Below are 17,861 nucleotides of genomic sequence, written 5' to 3'. Positions count from 1 at the left end.
ACTGAACAGGTGAGGTACTTTTGGCCCTTCCCATCACAGGCCTTTCAAGATCACCTCTTTTCATTTATGTTCATGTGAACACAGCTGGAAAGAACAGCACACAAGCGTAAGAGGCTGTGATTACGTTGTGTTAAGTGGAACAGCGCACAGCGAGTTCTTAATACGGAATAGCAAAGTGACTGAAAGAACACAGTAACATGTCAAGTGAGCTGTGCAAGAAGGCAAGCTGAACTTTTCACAAGGAGTTACAGGCAGGGAGCTAACTAAACAAAAACAGTCAGACCCCACCAATAAATAAACCATGGGAAGAGAGAATCAGGAGGCCTAGGTTTTCTAACCCAGACCATGGGAACAAATGAGAGCAGTAGCATTTGGGAGCTAAGGTGAAAGAAAGGGGAGCTATATAATGTAGGCAAGGAACCAGGCAATGGGGTTCTTGGTTTTACTGGGATTAAAACAAAGAGATCTGGTGGGTTAGAGCAGGAAGATTAAATTCTTGGCAAGGGACCCAGGTGGAATGGGATGCAGGCACCAGTGTAGCTGTTGCAGAAAGCAAATAGCGGGAGGGTGCAGGTTAGATGCTCTGGTGATGGGCACAGAAAGGAGACATAACAGGAAGAAAACAAGAGGACAGCGGTTTAAAGAAAGATGGCGCCCAGAAGAGAGCCGAGAGGGGAACACTAGGCAGCCAGCTAAGGTAGGATTTCGTGGGGTGTGGAAGATGAACAGCTCTAATTTCTTTTCTTCTCCATCTCTTGTCTTTCTCTGAACTCTTTGGCAAAATCTGCATCCCGTCTGGGGATTTCATAAAGTCCAGCTGTGAGGAGAAATGCAAACTAGAGCAGCAGGAGCTTTCGAGGGACATGAAAGTTATCTTTGGTGTGGTCTGGTATACTGTCAATTCCTGGCCACTATCTGGCCCTTCCTTCAGTATCGCATTGTTTCTCCTCAGAATGTGTGTACAGTGATGCCTCGCAAGACGATTGCTTCGCATGACGATGAATTCGCTTTACGATGAGGTTTTTGGAGCGATCTTGCACTTTGTTTAACAATGTTTCCTATGGGCGATTTTTGCTTTATGATGTTAGGGACCTTGCCTCGCAAGACGGTTAAATTTTATGTCCCTGTTTTTCGCTTTACGGTGTTTTTGACAACCTGGTCTTGCTTTGCTATACGAGTCTTTTAATGGTCTCTGTTTCGTTAGATGGCTGTCTTCGCTTGGGAACCGCGTTTTGCTTAACAATGTTTCCTATGGCAATTTTCTCTTTATCAGGTTTTCAATGCATTTCAATGGCAAAATGTGTTTTGCAAGACAATGTTTTTGCTTAACAGCGATTTTTGCAGAACGAATTAACATCGTCTTGCGAGGCACCACTGTACTCATTTAACAACCTGCATTATCCACTGTCAGTGTTAAGAAGCAGGCAGGTTCGCAGTATTCTCTGAAGGTAGCCCTTGCTGTATCCTTTATTTGGTAAAAGGAACGCAAACTAGGGCTGTTGATGGCTAAGCATTTGCGTTTGATAAATTGTCTAACCTTTTGTTCACTGGTTTAAAAAGATATTAATTTTAGTAACCTGGCATATTGTCAAGGCTTTGTTTAGGTGTTTCTATGAGATATTGAAGGAAGTCTGAGGTGCTAACGGAACAAAAGCTAACATTCATTATTAGACACGATTCTATCTTTTTTTCCTTTCCCTATTATACTAACAGAGTAACCTAACCAAACTAGTGTATCCTGAAACAAAAGTTCTTGAGCAAGTACTTGCAGCCTGACTAGCCCTCAATGACTAATTAACTAACAATGTACTGTAGTGATTCAATGAGGGCTATCACCCAATTAAAAGCATATTACTGTATGTTGCTTTCCTACTTAATCTGGAATTTGTCCGTTGTTTTTTTTCCTGTCCTCCAGGGCTTTCCTCCTCCAAACTTAATTTGTCACAGTGGTTTCATGTACTGTATAATATACTCAGAGTTCCAGCAAATCAAAAACAGGCAGGGCAAACCCTGTTGAGGCTGATCAAGGCCACAGTGCTTTTAAATAGAATTCAGTTCTGCCTCTCATTGCTATCTATTTAGCAGACCTAGGACATTATTGATGAATTGGTCAGTTACTGTTCCACAAGCAAAAGTGAGGGCTTCTATTACTCATTTCTACCCTTTCTTTTTGTGTGTGTGTGTGAAATAGCACTATTTCACTTTTTTTTAAAAAAAATTAAATTTTGCTTCCAACCAATTTTGGAAAAGCAAAGGAATGCTAACGTGGAAGTAGTGCTAGTTGATTACTGTAATTGTATGTGTTCTAGTTCAGTGGTTCTTAACCTTTTTGAAAGAAATGCCCCCTTGAGCCATTGAGGAAGTTATCATCGCCCCCTCCTCCGTGGTGATGATATCTTTCTTATTATTTATTTATTTATTTATTTATTTATTTATTTATTTATTTATTTATTTATTTATTTATTTAAGACACTTAAATCCAATGACCCCTGAAAACAAAATTCAATTCCAAGAAAATGAAATACCCCCCAAAAGTAACATTTAATTATTTAGTTGCAAGCGAATTTTAAGACACAAAAAGAAATATTAAAAGGGCATAAAAACAAACTGCAATGCAGGAACTAGAAATTTCAAGACAAAAACTCTGAAACTAAATTAAGATTGGAGGAAAATATATATTCATGCACACTGTAAAAAGGCTGCAGCCATCTTCACAGGTTTGGCTTGCTCCAGCGCCCCCCTACCGCCCCCCTTCTGCTCCAGCGCCCCCACACCGCCCCTTTTCGTTCTACCGCCCCCCTGAAAAAATGAAATCGCCCCCTGGGGGGCATTATCGCCCACGTTAAGAACCACTGTTCTAGTTGATTAATTGATTAAAGCTGCATAAACTGGCAAACAGGAGATCCAATTGTTTTAGAAAAAACACATTTTGGACTGCACATATATGTGTGGCAGAAACAGCATCTTTAAAAAGCAGAGCCCCTTTTTATATCATAAAAAAAGGAATGCTTTTTAGATGGCATTTGCCAACTGTAGTTTTTATAAGAAGTTATGTATAAAATGAATACAGTATTTAAAAAATTAATATATGCAGAGACCCCTTCTTTGTTGATCAGTAATGTTTTATTGGATTTATCTATTTGATTAACCAACTAAACATTGCAGCCCTGTATTAAAATAATGATATTAAGTAATGTATTAAAATGAATGATTATAGTACTATATAAAGATTATGAGTATGCATTTCCAGAATAAATCTCATTTTGGGAACAGTAAAGGGCAAAAGTGAAAGTTAAATGTAGCAAGATGTTGAGAGGACATAGCTTGATGAATGACCATTTCTATGGCTCTTAGCCTTCACTGATGTTCTAAGAAACCTAGAAATCATGTTGCTCCGCCTATAATGCAATGCGCCTTTTCTTCCCTCTCTCTTTGGACAGAGACAAGCATCCTGACAGCAAACTAGCCATCTGTACCCATGACTTCACAGCCAGAAACAGCAATGAACTATCAGTGCTTCAAGCAGACATTTTGGAGGTGAGATGAAGTCCTCAAAGAAACTTGACTAGATGTTACCAGAGAGTTTGGAACTGTAGGCCTTTGGGAACGACAATTCCTAAAAATGCTCAGCCAGTATAGCTATTAGCTTCTGGGAATTGTAGTTAATAAAAGTACCTTTCCAATCATGGTGAAGGAATTAGGGCACACAATTAATTGCCTGCTTAACAGTGCTGAGTCAGAATCTTCCCTGAGAAACAAGCAGGGCAGTGTTTGTAAATTATAAGTCCCAATATTTTCCTTCCCCCATAGGCCACGGACGAGTCCAAAATAATCAAAGAAATATGCATGAGTTAGAAGTCTACTAAAGACATTGTTACTAAAGACATTGTGTTAGGGACATGGTGGCGCTGCGAGTTAAAACCGCAGAAGACTCTGTGCTGCAGGGTCAGAAGACCAGCAGTCGTAAGATCGAATCCACGCGACAGAGTGAGCTCCCATCGCTTGTCCCAGCTCTCGCCAACCTAGCAGTTCAAAAGCATGTAAATGCAAGTAGATAAATAGGTACCACCTCAGTAGGAAGGTAACGGCGTTCCGTGTCTAGTCGTGCTGGCCATGTGAACACGGAAACTGTCTTCGGACAAACGCTGGCTCTATGGCTTGGAAACAGGGATGAGCACCGCACCCTAGAATCGGACACGACTGGACTAAATGTCAAGGGGAACCTTTACCTTTTTAAAGACATTGTGGGCTTGTGAACAGTTGTAGAATAATATATTAAGCTGAAACAGAGCTTCTCTTGACGGTTCTAAAAGGCTATAAATTCACGCACATGAAAACTTGGGGGAATTTTGTTTCTGCTTTTCAGTGGGCATTTTCCTTTTTCTTTGCCGGTAGGTTTTGGATGACAGCAAGAAATGGTGGAAAGTTCAAAACCGTTATGGTCAAGTGGGCTATGTCCCCTATAATATTCTTAGCCCATTTCAGACTGAAGAGAATTTGAGTACTCAGAACCACAAAAGAAATGACCAGATCAATGGAATCAGTCCTGTGATTAACAAAGTGAGTGGAACACCAGTGAAGAAATCTTTTTATTTTATTTTATTGCTTGCCTGCTTTCTTGCTTCCTTTTTTAAAAATACTGTTTTTCCGATGACGTTTCCAAAGATGTTTAACATGAAAATTTTCATTATGTAATATGACAAGAATAGCAATGAAAGCAGCCTAAAACAACTGACAAAGGAAGTACTCTAAAATCAGTTATATTTAGCAATAGGGCAATTTTTTAAACTTGCAAATGATGGGGGGGGGGGGACATTTTCCTGTTTAAACATATTCGTATCATTAGAATTTGGGGTTAGCTAATGAAATCAAATAACCATACATGCAGATAAAGTTAAATGAGGGCAGTAGGCTAAATCACAGAGCTATCAACGGCTGTTTTACTGACACGTAGTATTATTATAGTGCTTTTGTGTTTAGGCAAAAGTGCCGTGGCTTATGTCACCAAAATGGCACCACCCAACTGCAAAAAGGTTGGTATGAGCAAAGTGAGGTTTGTAAGTGGGGGGAACGCACCAACCAATTCTGATGGAGAGATGAGTCCTACGTGGGTAGGAATCCCCCCAACGCCCAGTGAGGACTGAAGGTGCTCAGGGGTTGTAGGATGTTGATTGAGGTGACAGAAAGAAACCTGAGTGAATAGAACAATGTAAAGGGAGCATTGTGGAAGAGGACATAGCTGAACAGCTTGGGCAGTAGACAGGCATTTTGTGCTTCAACATTTTGTTGCAGACCCACTTGTGACTTTGATGACCAGGTGTTGGAGATAGACAAAAAGAGGTGGCTGTTGCCTCCATACTCTGTTTATTAGCTTCTCAAAAACTCTTGACTGTTGCTGGGCCAGATGAATTCTTTGGTGTAATCGCAGGAAAACAAATCTTATGTTTTCATAATGCAAGATCAATGGCCAGAATCCTGTTAGGGACTTACATCAATAAATGGAATTACATAAACTGTGTTGGTGACTTGCCACTAATTAAAAAGTTGCAGCTTGTATTCCTGGCTATGGACCAAATAACACAGCAGGCATGCAACCAGGAAAGGGTTGACAATGCATTAATTAGTGGCAATTTGCCACCACCATTTACATGATTTTACTTATCAGATTCAGATTCTTATCTGATTCTTATCAGAGGATGTCAGTTCTAGAAGCTTTCCCTTTTCTAGTCTGAGGCAGCTCAGAAAGATAGAAGGGGGAAAGAAATGGATTTAAAATCAAATATCCACTCCCACTGAAGCAGTTTTTGAATTCAGACTTACAAGTGATGGAAATGTAAGAAGCAAAATCAAAATCAATTTCAGTGTCAATGTATTCTCAAATGCTTTCACGGTGGGGGATCCTAAGGTGGTTGTAGAGAGTTTTAGTGTCACTTGTCAAAAGGATCAGGCCTAAAATTTTGTAAGGTTTTTCCCCTTCCATGTCAAAATCCAGCCAGCCTAGAGGATGACGGGAAGTCCATGCAGACACAGTAGGGTAACACACTTCTTGTGACTTACCCTACAAGGAGATGGGCTATTCCCAAGGCCAAACTGTTAACTCTGCTTCCTTCCACCTCTCCTTAGAAAACACCACCCCAGCCACCACCAAAGGTCAAAGGTCTGCCTGCAAATGGCAGACACTGGGCTAGCACGGAGGACCTGAGTGACCGAGGTAAGTCCCTTTTCCTCTACAAGGTTGCAGAGCCATTGAAAGGAGTGTCACTGCAAGCTTTAGTCTGGAAACTGGTCCCACGATCTGGAACAGACCTCAGCACACAGCAGATGATGTCATTGTTTGGCCTGTTGAATCTTGTAGCTGTGGTAAGGGTCCAAACGCAAAGATATTGGATTGGAGAAAGATCAATGGGGAAAAATCAGTGAGCTGATCACGCTGCTACTAGAAAAGGCTTGTGTCTCCTGCCTCTAGAACAGAGCTCTCTACGTCCCATATTTTAAATTGTCAAATCCTACTTAGCAGCGCAGCAGTATTTATTTACTTCATTTTTAAAAATTATTTTTACCTTGCTTTTCTCCTTAAAAATAGCCTTTACCCTTTACATTACCTCCTTAAAAAGAATCCAAGGCATCATTACAAGACAGTCATTTTCAGTATTTCAAAGTAGAGCTTGAAAAATGTATTTTGGGGGAATTGTGGGAGCAGTGGTGCCAAAATAGCATTTCTAAGCTGTCGAAGTCCTCATTATAGTGTATTACAGTATTCTCTGGGAGTAATATGGCTGAAGTTTTAAACTACAGAACTAGCCATTTGAGACTGCTCTATTAGACATTAAGGGTGACTTGTCTGCCTGTCTGTGAAAATGCTCCCAAGGATCAAGCAATTATTGTCATACATAACATTGCTTCCTCCCTCAACAGAGCGCTTCAACACTGTCAATGAGGAGCTTGCTCTGAGGCTGGCTAATGGAACGGCGAGTCGGGGCAAAAATCTTCACATCCAGCGTACTCCAGACACCAATGTGCCTTTGGAATATGATTCGGATTCCGCTCAAGTCCGGGCCTGGCTAGAAGCCAAAGGGTTCAGCCCATTGTGAGTTTGTTTGTTTATTCAATTTATATCCCGCCCATCTGGTATATTCTACCAGATGTTGACCTTTGTGGCCCTTTAAGATGATTTCTGTGTTAGCAATAAGTCCCAGCATATTTTCCTTGATATCTTTCTGCTAAAGCGGGAGCTAGTGTAGAATAGTGGATAAGAGGTCGGACTAGGAAGCTGGAGGTCTGAGTTCAAATTCTTGCTTGGCCATGGAAACTCACTGGAGGGTAACAATGGTAAACACTCCTTGAACATCTCACAGACCTCTGAAATTCTGTCACTATCACCATAAATTGGAAGTGACATGACAGCACAACATCATCTACCAAGCCAGTTTCTTGGCTTTCCTGGCTGGCATTAATGTTTTAGGATTCATGTGGAACACCAGTCAATCATCTTACCCAGTTTTCCCAGCCAGCAAGCATCAGACATTTTATGAGAAACTGTTTGATTGGCCAACATATAAAAGAGTTGTGGCTTTCCCAAACAACTAGAGGTTGTAGTATTTTGCCATCGGCCCATATTTAGCTGTGAGTTCTAGATTCTGGATTAAGGCTAACTAAATTTGAAACATGGGGCAGCAAACCCATCTTGATTAAGTTATCTAGTTGACCAATAAACACTCCGTGCTAGAGAAAGCAGGCAATAGTGCCCAAGCTCTACAATTTTGAGCTGTAGAAGTGGCTTCCTACTCCTTCATTGGCCAACATCAGTGTTTGGAGTCCTTGAGATGCCAGACTATCTGATTGGTTGTTGTTTCCCTATCATAGATTCTAAATGTTGTTTCAGGTTTTCTGCTTCCATATTGTAAACATAATACCTTTATCAGGACCCCCCAAAAGACACAAAAATCTGTGTAAGGTTTCAGGAAATAAGGTCCCAAAATGTTTTAAAAATGGAGGCGGAGGAAAGTGTGATGATGGCAGTGATTTATTTTCAAAGTTAGTAAAGTCATGCTATTTGCATGTATATTGAATCCCCTGTCTACAGATCAGTGCAAATTAGATCTATATACAGTGGTGCCTCACAAGACAATTGCCTCGCAGGATGATTAATCCGCAAGACAATTGGTTTTTGCGATCGCTGTGACGCTTCGCAAGACGATGTTTTCTATGGATGATTTTCACAAGATGACGATTTTCCCCCATTGGAATGTATTAAATAGATTTCAGTGCATTCCAATGGGGAACTACGTTTCGCAAGACAATGTTTTCACAAGGCGACGTTTTTCATGGAATGAATTAACATTGTCTTGCAAGGCACCACTGTACTTTGTTTTGTATAAATCAGTTTCATATCTGTTCCACATTTAAAGTTTTATGAGGGTAAATCTCAGAAATCCTCTTTCTTCCTATGACCTATCAATCTACCTGTTGTTGTTGTTTTAAATTCCCTGCAGGACTGTGCAAGCCTTTGGAATTCTAAGTGGAGCTCAGCTCTTTTCCCTGAAGAAGAGTGAGTTTAAAGCTGTCAGCCCTGAGGAAGGAGTTCGAGTCTATAGCCAGGTCACTGTCCAGAAAGCGCTTCTGGAGGTACAGGAAAAGAACAGAACTCTCTCTTAAGAAATGGGAAATTGGTGATGTTTATTAAAATAGTTCAGCGGTTCAGGTATCTGCCTGTGGAGCCAGAAGTTGGGATTTGGATTCTCTTCCTGTGAGTAGAGCGAGCCCATGTGTCTTTGGGCAAGCTGTACACTCCCAGGGCAACCCCAGAAGAAGGGAATGGTAAACCACTTCTGAATACTCTCTACGTTGAAAACCATGAAAAGGTTTGCCATAAGTCAGCATTGATTTGATGGCACATGATTATTATTGATAAAAGCCAAGACTCCCAACTTCCCTTGGAAGTCTAGAGGGCTAGAACAACGATTCGGTGAGGCTGGGAAGGCTAGTTGGGATCAAGCCAGACTGCAATAATTCTGATTTTCCTAAAACATTAGAATTATTTGAGAGATAACAAAAAGGCAATTGGGTGAGTGTGGAATTCTTGACATCAAGACAATAGTTAATATTTATTATTCTATTCCAGGATGCTGGGAAGATATCAGAGCTAGAAGCTGTGATGGAGAAACAAAAAAAGAAACTGGAAGGTTTGAATGGATAGAGGAGCATTCTTCAAGTTCTGATATGGGAATGCCCTCTGCTGAAGAAATGTTGAACTGCAGGATTATAGGCTTGTCGTGGTCATCGTCATCATCAAATGCAGCCTCGCCTCCTCCCTGCACTCACCCAAATCCAATTTGTACAGGAATGTTTGTTTGAATAGATGTTAAGTAGATATTTTTCACGTCTAATATCTTCTAAAGAAATGTCCCTCTTTGTGTTGCATCTTTAATTCCCCACATTTCCCATTTAACTCTAAGATGCCTTCATTCCCACCTGCATCAAAAGGAGAATGGACATGTGGCACCCTTCTGTCCCTTTACAAGGATGAGTATTTGTAGTGCACTTATTTTCATTCTTTAGTGAGAAATGTTCGCCTTTATTGGAATTGCCCATAGGTCTCTCACATGGAAGAAAACATGAAATCCAACATTTTGTATTATCGTCAATATTCAATTATTGAGTTAGATCTGAATCCGCATATTGCTATATATGCCCTTGGATCTTCAGCTGCATTGCATTCTGAATTCTGTAGCCATAAATCTATCTTAAAGCAATCATTTTTGCTCATATGTATATTGCACTGTATCATAGGGGTTGTAGTTCAATTTCTGAATCTATGTCCTCTGGCTGAATTTACAGCTTGCAAGTAATGCAAATTTCAAATGTCTCCAGCAGTCCTTACTAGAGTATTGTGAAGGAAGAGCTGGGTGCAAAGATAAAGTACTGTATCTCAGGAATAACGTTTCCTCCTGCAGAAGTGACACGGGACCCGCAGAACAACACTCACAACATCAGGCTACCAACTGACAGCTTTATACCTTGTGCTCAGCACAAAAGTGGTAGGGAATATGTGGCCAACCTGGTACGTTGTGGTACCACAGCTCCTTGACTATTCAGGGACTGGAAACCAAGCCCTATGAGGAAAGATTGAAAAATTGGGTGTGTTTAGCCTTGAGAAAAGAAGACGGAGGGCAAAATATAATAGCACTTTTTAAACACTTTAAATCCATCATGCCATGAACTTTTGTGGACTTTTAAAGTTTTTGACACTGATACAAGCCTGATGAAATAGTGTTCGATCCATGAAAGCTCGCATATTGTATGATGGTTTTTTAGTGGTCTATTAAGGTGTCACCTATTCTTACATTTGTATTTTACTTGAAAGATCTGTCATGCAGAGGAGAGGCAGGATCTCTTTTTGATCATTCCAGAGTACAAAACATGTAAAAATGGTCTCAACTTACGGGAAGCCACATTTTGGTTGAATATCAGGAAAAACCTCCTAACTGTATTCTTGAAGGCTTTCACGGCCGGGATCTAATGGTTGTTGTGGGTTTTTCGGGCTCTTTGGCCGTGTTCTGAAGATTGTTCTTCCTGACGTTTCACCAGTCTCTGTGGCCGGCATCTTCAGAGGACTGGAGTAGGAACTCTGTCCAGTCCTCTGAAGATGCCGGCCACAGAGACTGGCAAAACGTCAGGAAGAACAACCTTCAGAACACGGCCAAAGAGCCCGAAAAACCCACAACAACAAACCTCCTAACTGTTGGAATAAATGGAACCAGTTACAATGGGGAGTGTTCTAGAGAAAATTGGACAGCTTTCTGTCAGATCTACTTTGATTGGGATCCCTGCACTGAGCGGGGGGGTTGGACTCAACGGCCTTGTAAGCCCTTTCCAACTCTATTATTCTGTGATTCTATGACCCTCAAAACCTAAAAGGCTGCATATTCACCACATGGCACAGGTGAGACTGTTCAGTGATACCACTTTTGGGCACCAGATGGCATGGCAACCTCTGAAACAAACCAAGATTGATGTCCTATTTTTATCTTCCTGTCTTTGTTGCATACTTACAAACATTGCCAGATTTTAATTGCTTTGGCCTTTCCATCTCTGGGTGTATGTTTTATAGAACTCTATGAACAGAACTAATTCAGCTGCTCTCAAGAAGTCTTGTGCAAGAAAATGTGGTATTTCTACTTTCTAAAAGTTTGTTTGGAAGCATTGTGATGTTTTCCCGTTGTGGTGGATTTGTTTCAGGTAGAATTAGGGTTGGGATTGTGATTAAAGTTAGAAATTTAACTGGTGGATCAATTCCTAACAAATTTTCACACAATTTGCTTAAAAAAAATAGTTGAATAGTTGAGTAACATACAATGCTGTTGAGTGCCATAATTCATAAGCCATTTCCATTTGAACTTACTGATGTTTAATTTTAAGTAGAATGTTGCCAGCAGTTCTCCCCAGATTGTTTACCTTAGATTAGTGCCTCAAAATTGTTTTTCAAGAAAAAAATTGGCCCAATCATCCAAAGCTGTTCTTCCAAAAGAAATCTATTGTAAAGCAATATTTATTTTAAGCATATTTATGTTAATTTAACATTGGCTTCCACCATTGTTTTATTAGAAACAGAATGATATTTTCATTGTTTTTTTGCCTGCAGGAGCCTACGAAGTTTGAATGTTTCCTTGTAGTAGGGGGTCATTAATTAATGGTCTTTGGGACCAATGTGGTTTTCTGAATAGTTTTAACAATCCTGCAAAGGAGAAAAGAAAATTTTAAAGATCACTCTAAAACATGGAAAATATAGTCTGTATGAAGTCTGTGATAGCCACAATACTTCCATGTGGATTGTATAAGAATCACAAACTAATCTTCCACACTTAACAGCTGTATAAATAAGTCTAAGAACCAATTGTTTTAGCAAACCATATTATAGTGGTGGAACAACTCTTTTTTAAAGTCCTTTAATGCAGTGCTGTTTTAAGGGTCTCTAGCTTTGGATTGTTTTGGAAATCGTTATGATTCAAAGAATCTATGGAAGATAAGATTATTAAAGGGAAAGGCAGAAGGAAAAGAGAAAGATCTAAAATGTGACTTGATTCAATGAAGGAAACCATGGCTTTTAATTTGCAGGACCTGACCAGGACCATTAATAATAGGACTTTTTCGAGACCATTAATTCATAGGATTGGCATACATCAGAAGTGACAGTTATAACAACATTATTAATGCCCCTTAGTTCAGGTCCTTGTATGTTATTTCCAACCATATACAGAGGCAGTATGCCTCTGTATATCAGTTATTAGAGAATTGGAAGGGAGGTGCTGATGTACCCTTTATGTCTTGCTTGTGGGCGGCCCATAGCCAACTGTTTGGCCACTGTGGAACAAAACACTGGATTAGCTAAGCCTTTTACCTGTACTACTGTGCACAAAACAAAACCATCTGATTTCAAAAGCTAAGCAAGGTCAGACCTGGTTGGTACTTGGATGAGGGAACATAATCTCCAGCTACGGCTAGGTCAGAATCCTTCCTGCAACCTCAGAGAGCTACCAGCACTGAGAAGCTGACAATACTACATGAGGCAGAAAAAGGACTCAATATCAGGCAACTTTCTATATTCATATGACAAGAGAGTTCACATTACTATGCACATAATAACACTTGCAAATCTGAATGCTGATTTTATTTAACTTTAACTTCCTGAGACGCCCAGATGCTTTTCTGTGGTGGTGATGGGCACATGACGGAAGGTGAATGTGGCCATGGCTTACATGCTTGACATCCCTGGGGGAATTGTTTGTCATATTTTAAAAATCTGTAAATAAATATATTTAAACCTTAGTCTGCCTTGTCACATGTTTGCACATATTGTATGCTGTGAAGCAATTAATAATGTGCTTTCCTTTGCACAATCACAGACAGATTAAGTTTGATGGGGATTTTTTTTGCCAGCAATAAAGGTGTGGGATAAGAGGGAAACAGTTGGGTTGATAATTTAAAATATTTATACAGTATACTGCTGGTCTTTTAAAACCACCCAAAGCAGTTTGGCATCAGGATTAACTGAAAGGATTTGATCTGATACTGTTTGTATAGTTTTTAAACGTTTGTTTAAAAGTAATTGTTAGTAGGTGATGCTATTGGCCTGTATTTACCTTGTATGATGGGAAACAGTTCATTGGAGAGATGGGGCTGTTAAAGCACACTTGGTTTTTAAATCAGGAACCGAACTGTGGCCTCCCACTTCATCCACTATCTCCCAGCATAGCTCAGTGGTTTAGGTATCTGGCTGCAGAGCCAGAGGTGGAGAGTTCGATTCCCCCCAGTGCCTCCTAGGGGAAGAACCAGCCTGTGTCTCCATGGGCAGGCTGCTCAAAATCAGAGCTGACCCCAGAAGAAGGGGAAGGTAAACCACTTCTGAGTATTCTCCACCTGAAAAATCCTGAAAAGGGTTGCCATAAGTCAGAACTGACTTCACAGCAGACGATAATTATTATTAGGGACAGGTCACGGGGCAGAGAGGGAATGTTCCTGCTTTATATGCAAAAGGCTCTAAATTTTATGTCTGGCAACGCCATCACACACGTTCCTTAACCAGCACCCAAATTTCCATTTAACCTGGCGTTTTTACAGTTGCTTTGTGACCAGCACTAGCTCCACTTTTGGGTCGCTCTCCCTGTGTCCTGCCTGTCCTTTTAGTTTCCTCAGTGGCTCTTCACTCGTGATCAAGACAACCTTCCCCACAAATCTACCCACTTCTGAGAGAGGGCTGTGACTTCGTCAGCCTTCGTTTCTCTCAGATGGCAGATGAACCAAGTTGTTTGTTTGGGATGGGTTGGTTGGAGGGGAGGGATTTTTGTTATTTTGCAACAGGAGTGTTGTGGTGAGCAGTGTTTATGGAGCAGATTCTTCTAATTCCTGACAAAAAGGGCCCAGATCGTGTCAGAGCAAGTCTCGGCCTGCTTCGGAGGGCGGCTCCCAGTGTGGGTTGGAGCTGCCAACTACAACAGGCCGGGCAGAGGAAAGGGAGGGAAGGGATGTGTGATTCTGTCGTAACACAACCTGGCACACTGATATATATACACAGCTGTGTGGCAGTGGGTCCCCAAGAGCCTGGGAGGCATTGCAAAGTGGCCAAAGGTAGCGAGAGATACATTGCTGAGTGCTTGAGAGGGTACTCACTGTGTTACCGTTTCCCTGAAAATAAGACCTAACCTGAAAATAACCCCTAGTATGATTTTTCAGGATACTTGTAATATAAGCCCTACCCTAAAAATAATCCCCAGTTAAGTGAGACCCCGCTCTCCACCCGTGTGCAGCAACCAGAAGAAGATGACATGCCTGTATTTGAATAAATGTAGATCATTGTACATAAAAATTGAAAATAAGTCCTAATACATTTTTTGGAGCAAAAATTAATATAAGACCCTGTCTAATTTTGGGGGAAACACGGTAAATTAAGGGTGTTGGGATGGGGTTGGATTATTCAATCCCTCGTGAAAAACTACCAGTCCTGCCCCCAAATTCCGTACATTGCCACACATCCCCACACCCTTCCAGGGACCCGCCTGTTGCTATATGTTTCACAACCATTTGCATTCTCTGTGCAGTCAGAGAGAGAGAGAAAAAAAGCAGCCACACAAGGTGCCAGGAATAGGGTAGGACTGAGAAAGAAAGCCAGCAACCTCATCATTCCATCCTCTGTCTGCCTAAATAGGCATGTGATGTCCCCAGAGGCAGTTGTGCGTCAAGCGTAGCTGCTTGAACTTCAGGACGGTGTTTCTTCTGCATTCTCCTCCCTCTCTGCTCTCTCCTCCAAATTGGCCCACAGAAAATTGCACCTCAAGGAGCAGGGTTCTCGTCTGGTAATCGCTTTGACGCATTTGTTTTCTAAATAGAGGACGTTCTGCTATGCAAGGAAGAATAATCAAAAGTGGGACTCTGCTTTGCCACCTTTATGAAGAGCAGAGGTCTAGAGATAACATGATTGCAAAGAAGAGTCACTTTTGATTAGCTACCGGATCTCATTAAGAGAGAAATCACATCAGGGTTCTCAAGCTATGTGATTCAGGCAGACTTTCACGTCTGAAAAGCCAGATTTGCAAATGGCGTTCATGTTTAGTTCCCAAACACCAATCACAAAACAAAACAAACTCACACACGCAAGATACAGAAGGCGAGAATAGTGACAGTAAAATGCTTCCTACAATTAAGGAAGTCTGGCTTTTAATTACAGGTAACATTCGAGATGCTGCTTGGCTAATCCGCACTTACAACTTCTTGCTTGGGCTTGGAGGGAGGCAGAACAATGACCGGTGAGTGCCTCTTTCTCTCTGAGCCTAATTCACACACTCCCAAGGAAGAAGAAGAGACCATCAAGGAGTCTACTTTGTCCAACCAGTCGCAGATCACATCTTTGAAGGAAGCAAGAAACAATAGGAAGGAGGAGGAGGAGGAGGAGCAGGTCTCACCAACGTCCCAAAGCGGCTGGCCTTTGCTGTCAGCCCTTAATGCAGATTGGGTGTATCAGGGAGTGTTGCATGTCTGAATGCTGTGTACCCCCAAAACTCTTTTTCTTAGAGGAATGGAACATCGTTTATGGTAGAGTTCATGTGTTACCTGCAAAAGGTTCCAGTTTCTATCTTGATAGGGGTGGACTCGGGATAGATTGTGTGAAACTCTACAAAACCTCTGGCAGCACTGAACAAGACTTGAATGGTCTGACAGCTTCCTATGTTCCAAGCAGCCCTTCTGGGGCACCATTTCCTTCCCCCCTACAAAGCGAGCAGCCTGCAAGTCTTGTGAGCATAGCCCTTCCTCCCTCTCTTTGCCTTTGGCATTTGGGAGAACCAGCTGAGCCTCTGAAGAGGCGCCAGCTCTAGCCGATCCCTGAATCAGAGGTTTCAGCACAGCCCTTTGATTCAGCAATCAAGGAATAAATCAAGTTTACAAGCCCAAAGAAAGAAATCACAGCTTGTTTGCATGCACTCACACACATGTGGGCCATGTACTTTTGACAAGGTTAAGCAATACTGGATGCGTGTGCGCACATCCTTCAAGCAGCCTCCTTCCTGCCTCCCCCGACCACTCGCTGCATCTCACTCAGGCCTCCAGGGAAAGGCAGCAGCTGCTTTTTCAGAGCCCTTTGGCACCAGCCAGCAAGCTTGTGTTTAACCAAAAACATTTGTAGTGGCTCTGTTTTCATTCTGAAATAGGATCCCATCAGCTCCAGCCTGACCCAAGAGTGCAAGCCAAAGGAATGGTGGGAGGCACATCTTGGGGCCATGCGCTACTCTTTTCTAGTCAACGGTGGTGGTTCCCTTCTCAGAGACACCAGAGGTTGCACTGTGTCTTTTTCTGTGCACCATTCCCATGTCACTGTTATTCTCTATTCCTACCAAAAAAAAAAAAAATCACAAAAAACCCCAGTTTCTATCTCTCACCTTAAGAACCCACTTATCTCCCATCAACAATACCCTGCCCCTCATTGTGTGAAGGTATTTACATATAATGCTTTTAATTTGCAGAGTGCTTGGCTGCCTCGTATACGGACTTTAATAACTATCGTGAGAACTATCATTGTTTCCATTCTATCGTTGGTAAAAGGAGGCTAAAGTAGAGATGGGGCAGGGGTGGTGTCGGACTATAAGTCCCCAAATCCAACAGACACCAAAGTACTGACTGTGGAATCTGGGATTTGTACGTTTAAAAAGCAATGGTTTCCATTCCTAAACAAAGGTGAATCTTCCTCTTTTCCCCCTCCTACATGGGCTGAAGTTTGCAAATTAGAACTCACTGCTCTAAAGAGTGGGCATTTCCTCCAGGTGCCTACCTGTCTTGGTAGGAACCATTGTTGATCACTGGTCATAAACTGATCTGCTGTCTGGACAGTAAGAAACCAGTTTGCCCTCCCAGTCCTCTATTGTCTCTCTGCTTATTAAAGCCTTATCATATACTTTGTGCTACCAAAGAGATCTACATAGAGATCAGGACAGCAGTAGTGGGGGTTTCTCAACCTCTGTCCACCCCTGTGACAAAGATGGGGTTTTACGTCTAGCTGTTGCTCTTGTACAGCTGATCCCGAACAGTATCCCCTAAAAACCCTGCACTTGCCGAAATGTTTTGTCAGGTGTTCCTGTTCAAAAAGACAGCAATTATATCTGTCTGATTTTCCTGAAAGACGGCTTATTTATCACTTCCGGAGAGGGCGGTTTAAAGAAAAAAGAAGCTCTGCAGCCTAAGAGTACCTTAAAGTCCCACAGATGTATAGTTGTACACATTTGTGTGAGCTAGTGCCCACTTCATTGCATGTGTGACACATTTGGTGTTAGTGAGAAAGAGATGTTGTGCATTAAAATGTAGACATGTCAGGCTTTCCAATGGGAGTCAAATGTGATCGCAAGCATGGTGCATTAGAGTATGTGGTGAGTATGTGTGATCATGCACCTCTCTGCAAGTTCATCGGCACATTTCTATCAACATGAGTATACGTAGACTTGTTGCTGTTTAGTCATTTAGTCGTGTCCGACTCTTCGTGACCCCATGTACCGGAGCACGCCAGGCCCTCCTGTCTCCCACTGCCTCCCGGAGTTGGGTCAAATTCATGTTGGTAGCTTCAATGACACTGTCCAACCATCTCATCGTCTGTCGTCCTCTTCTCCTCTTGCCTTCACACTTTCCCAACATCAGGGTCTTTTCCAGGGAGTCTTCTCTTCTCACGAGATGGCCAAAGTATTGGAACCTCAGCTTCAGGATCTGTCCTTCCAGTGATCACTCAAGGTTGATTTCCTTTAGAATGGATAGGTTTGTTCTCCTTGCAGTCCAGGGGATTCTCAAGAGCCTCCTCCAGCAGCACAATTCAAAAGCATCAATTCTTC

The 17,861-nt window shown here is 41.8% G+C and overlaps 1 protein-coding gene across 1 annotated transcript in view; it reads left to right on the top strand.

The window, feature by feature from the left end:
* The window catches only part of EPS8L1 (EPS8 signaling adaptor L1), a 47,946-nt gene extending 37,326 nt beyond the window's left edge, over positions 1-10,620 (top strand). Inside the window, exons 16-21 of the mRNA XM_072976731.2 lie at positions 3,441-3,537; positions 4,396-4,560; positions 6,124-6,211; positions 6,916-7,087; positions 8,493-8,625; positions 9,122-10,620. Coding sequence (XP_072832832.2) covers positions 3,441-3,537; positions 4,396-4,560; positions 6,124-6,211; positions 6,916-7,087; positions 8,493-8,625; positions 9,122-9,196 — 730 coding nt within the window. The 3' untranslated portion in view covers positions 9,197-10,620. The remainder of the gene's footprint in view (positions 1-3,440; positions 3,538-4,395; positions 4,561-6,123; positions 6,212-6,915; positions 7,088-8,492; positions 8,626-9,121) is intronic.
* Positions 10,621-17,861: the final 7,241 nt, after the last annotated feature.

The sequence above is a fragment of the Pogona vitticeps genome, chromosome 6, assembly GCF_051106095.1.
Source record: "Pogona vitticeps strain Pit_001003342236 chromosome 6, PviZW2.1, whole genome shotgun sequence".
In the NCBI taxonomy this organism is placed as follows: Eukaryota; Metazoa; Chordata; class Lepidosauria; order Squamata; family Agamidae; genus Pogona; species Pogona vitticeps.
Note: the sequence above shows the minus strand (reverse complement) of the source record. Positions and strands in the feature narration are given on the sequence as shown.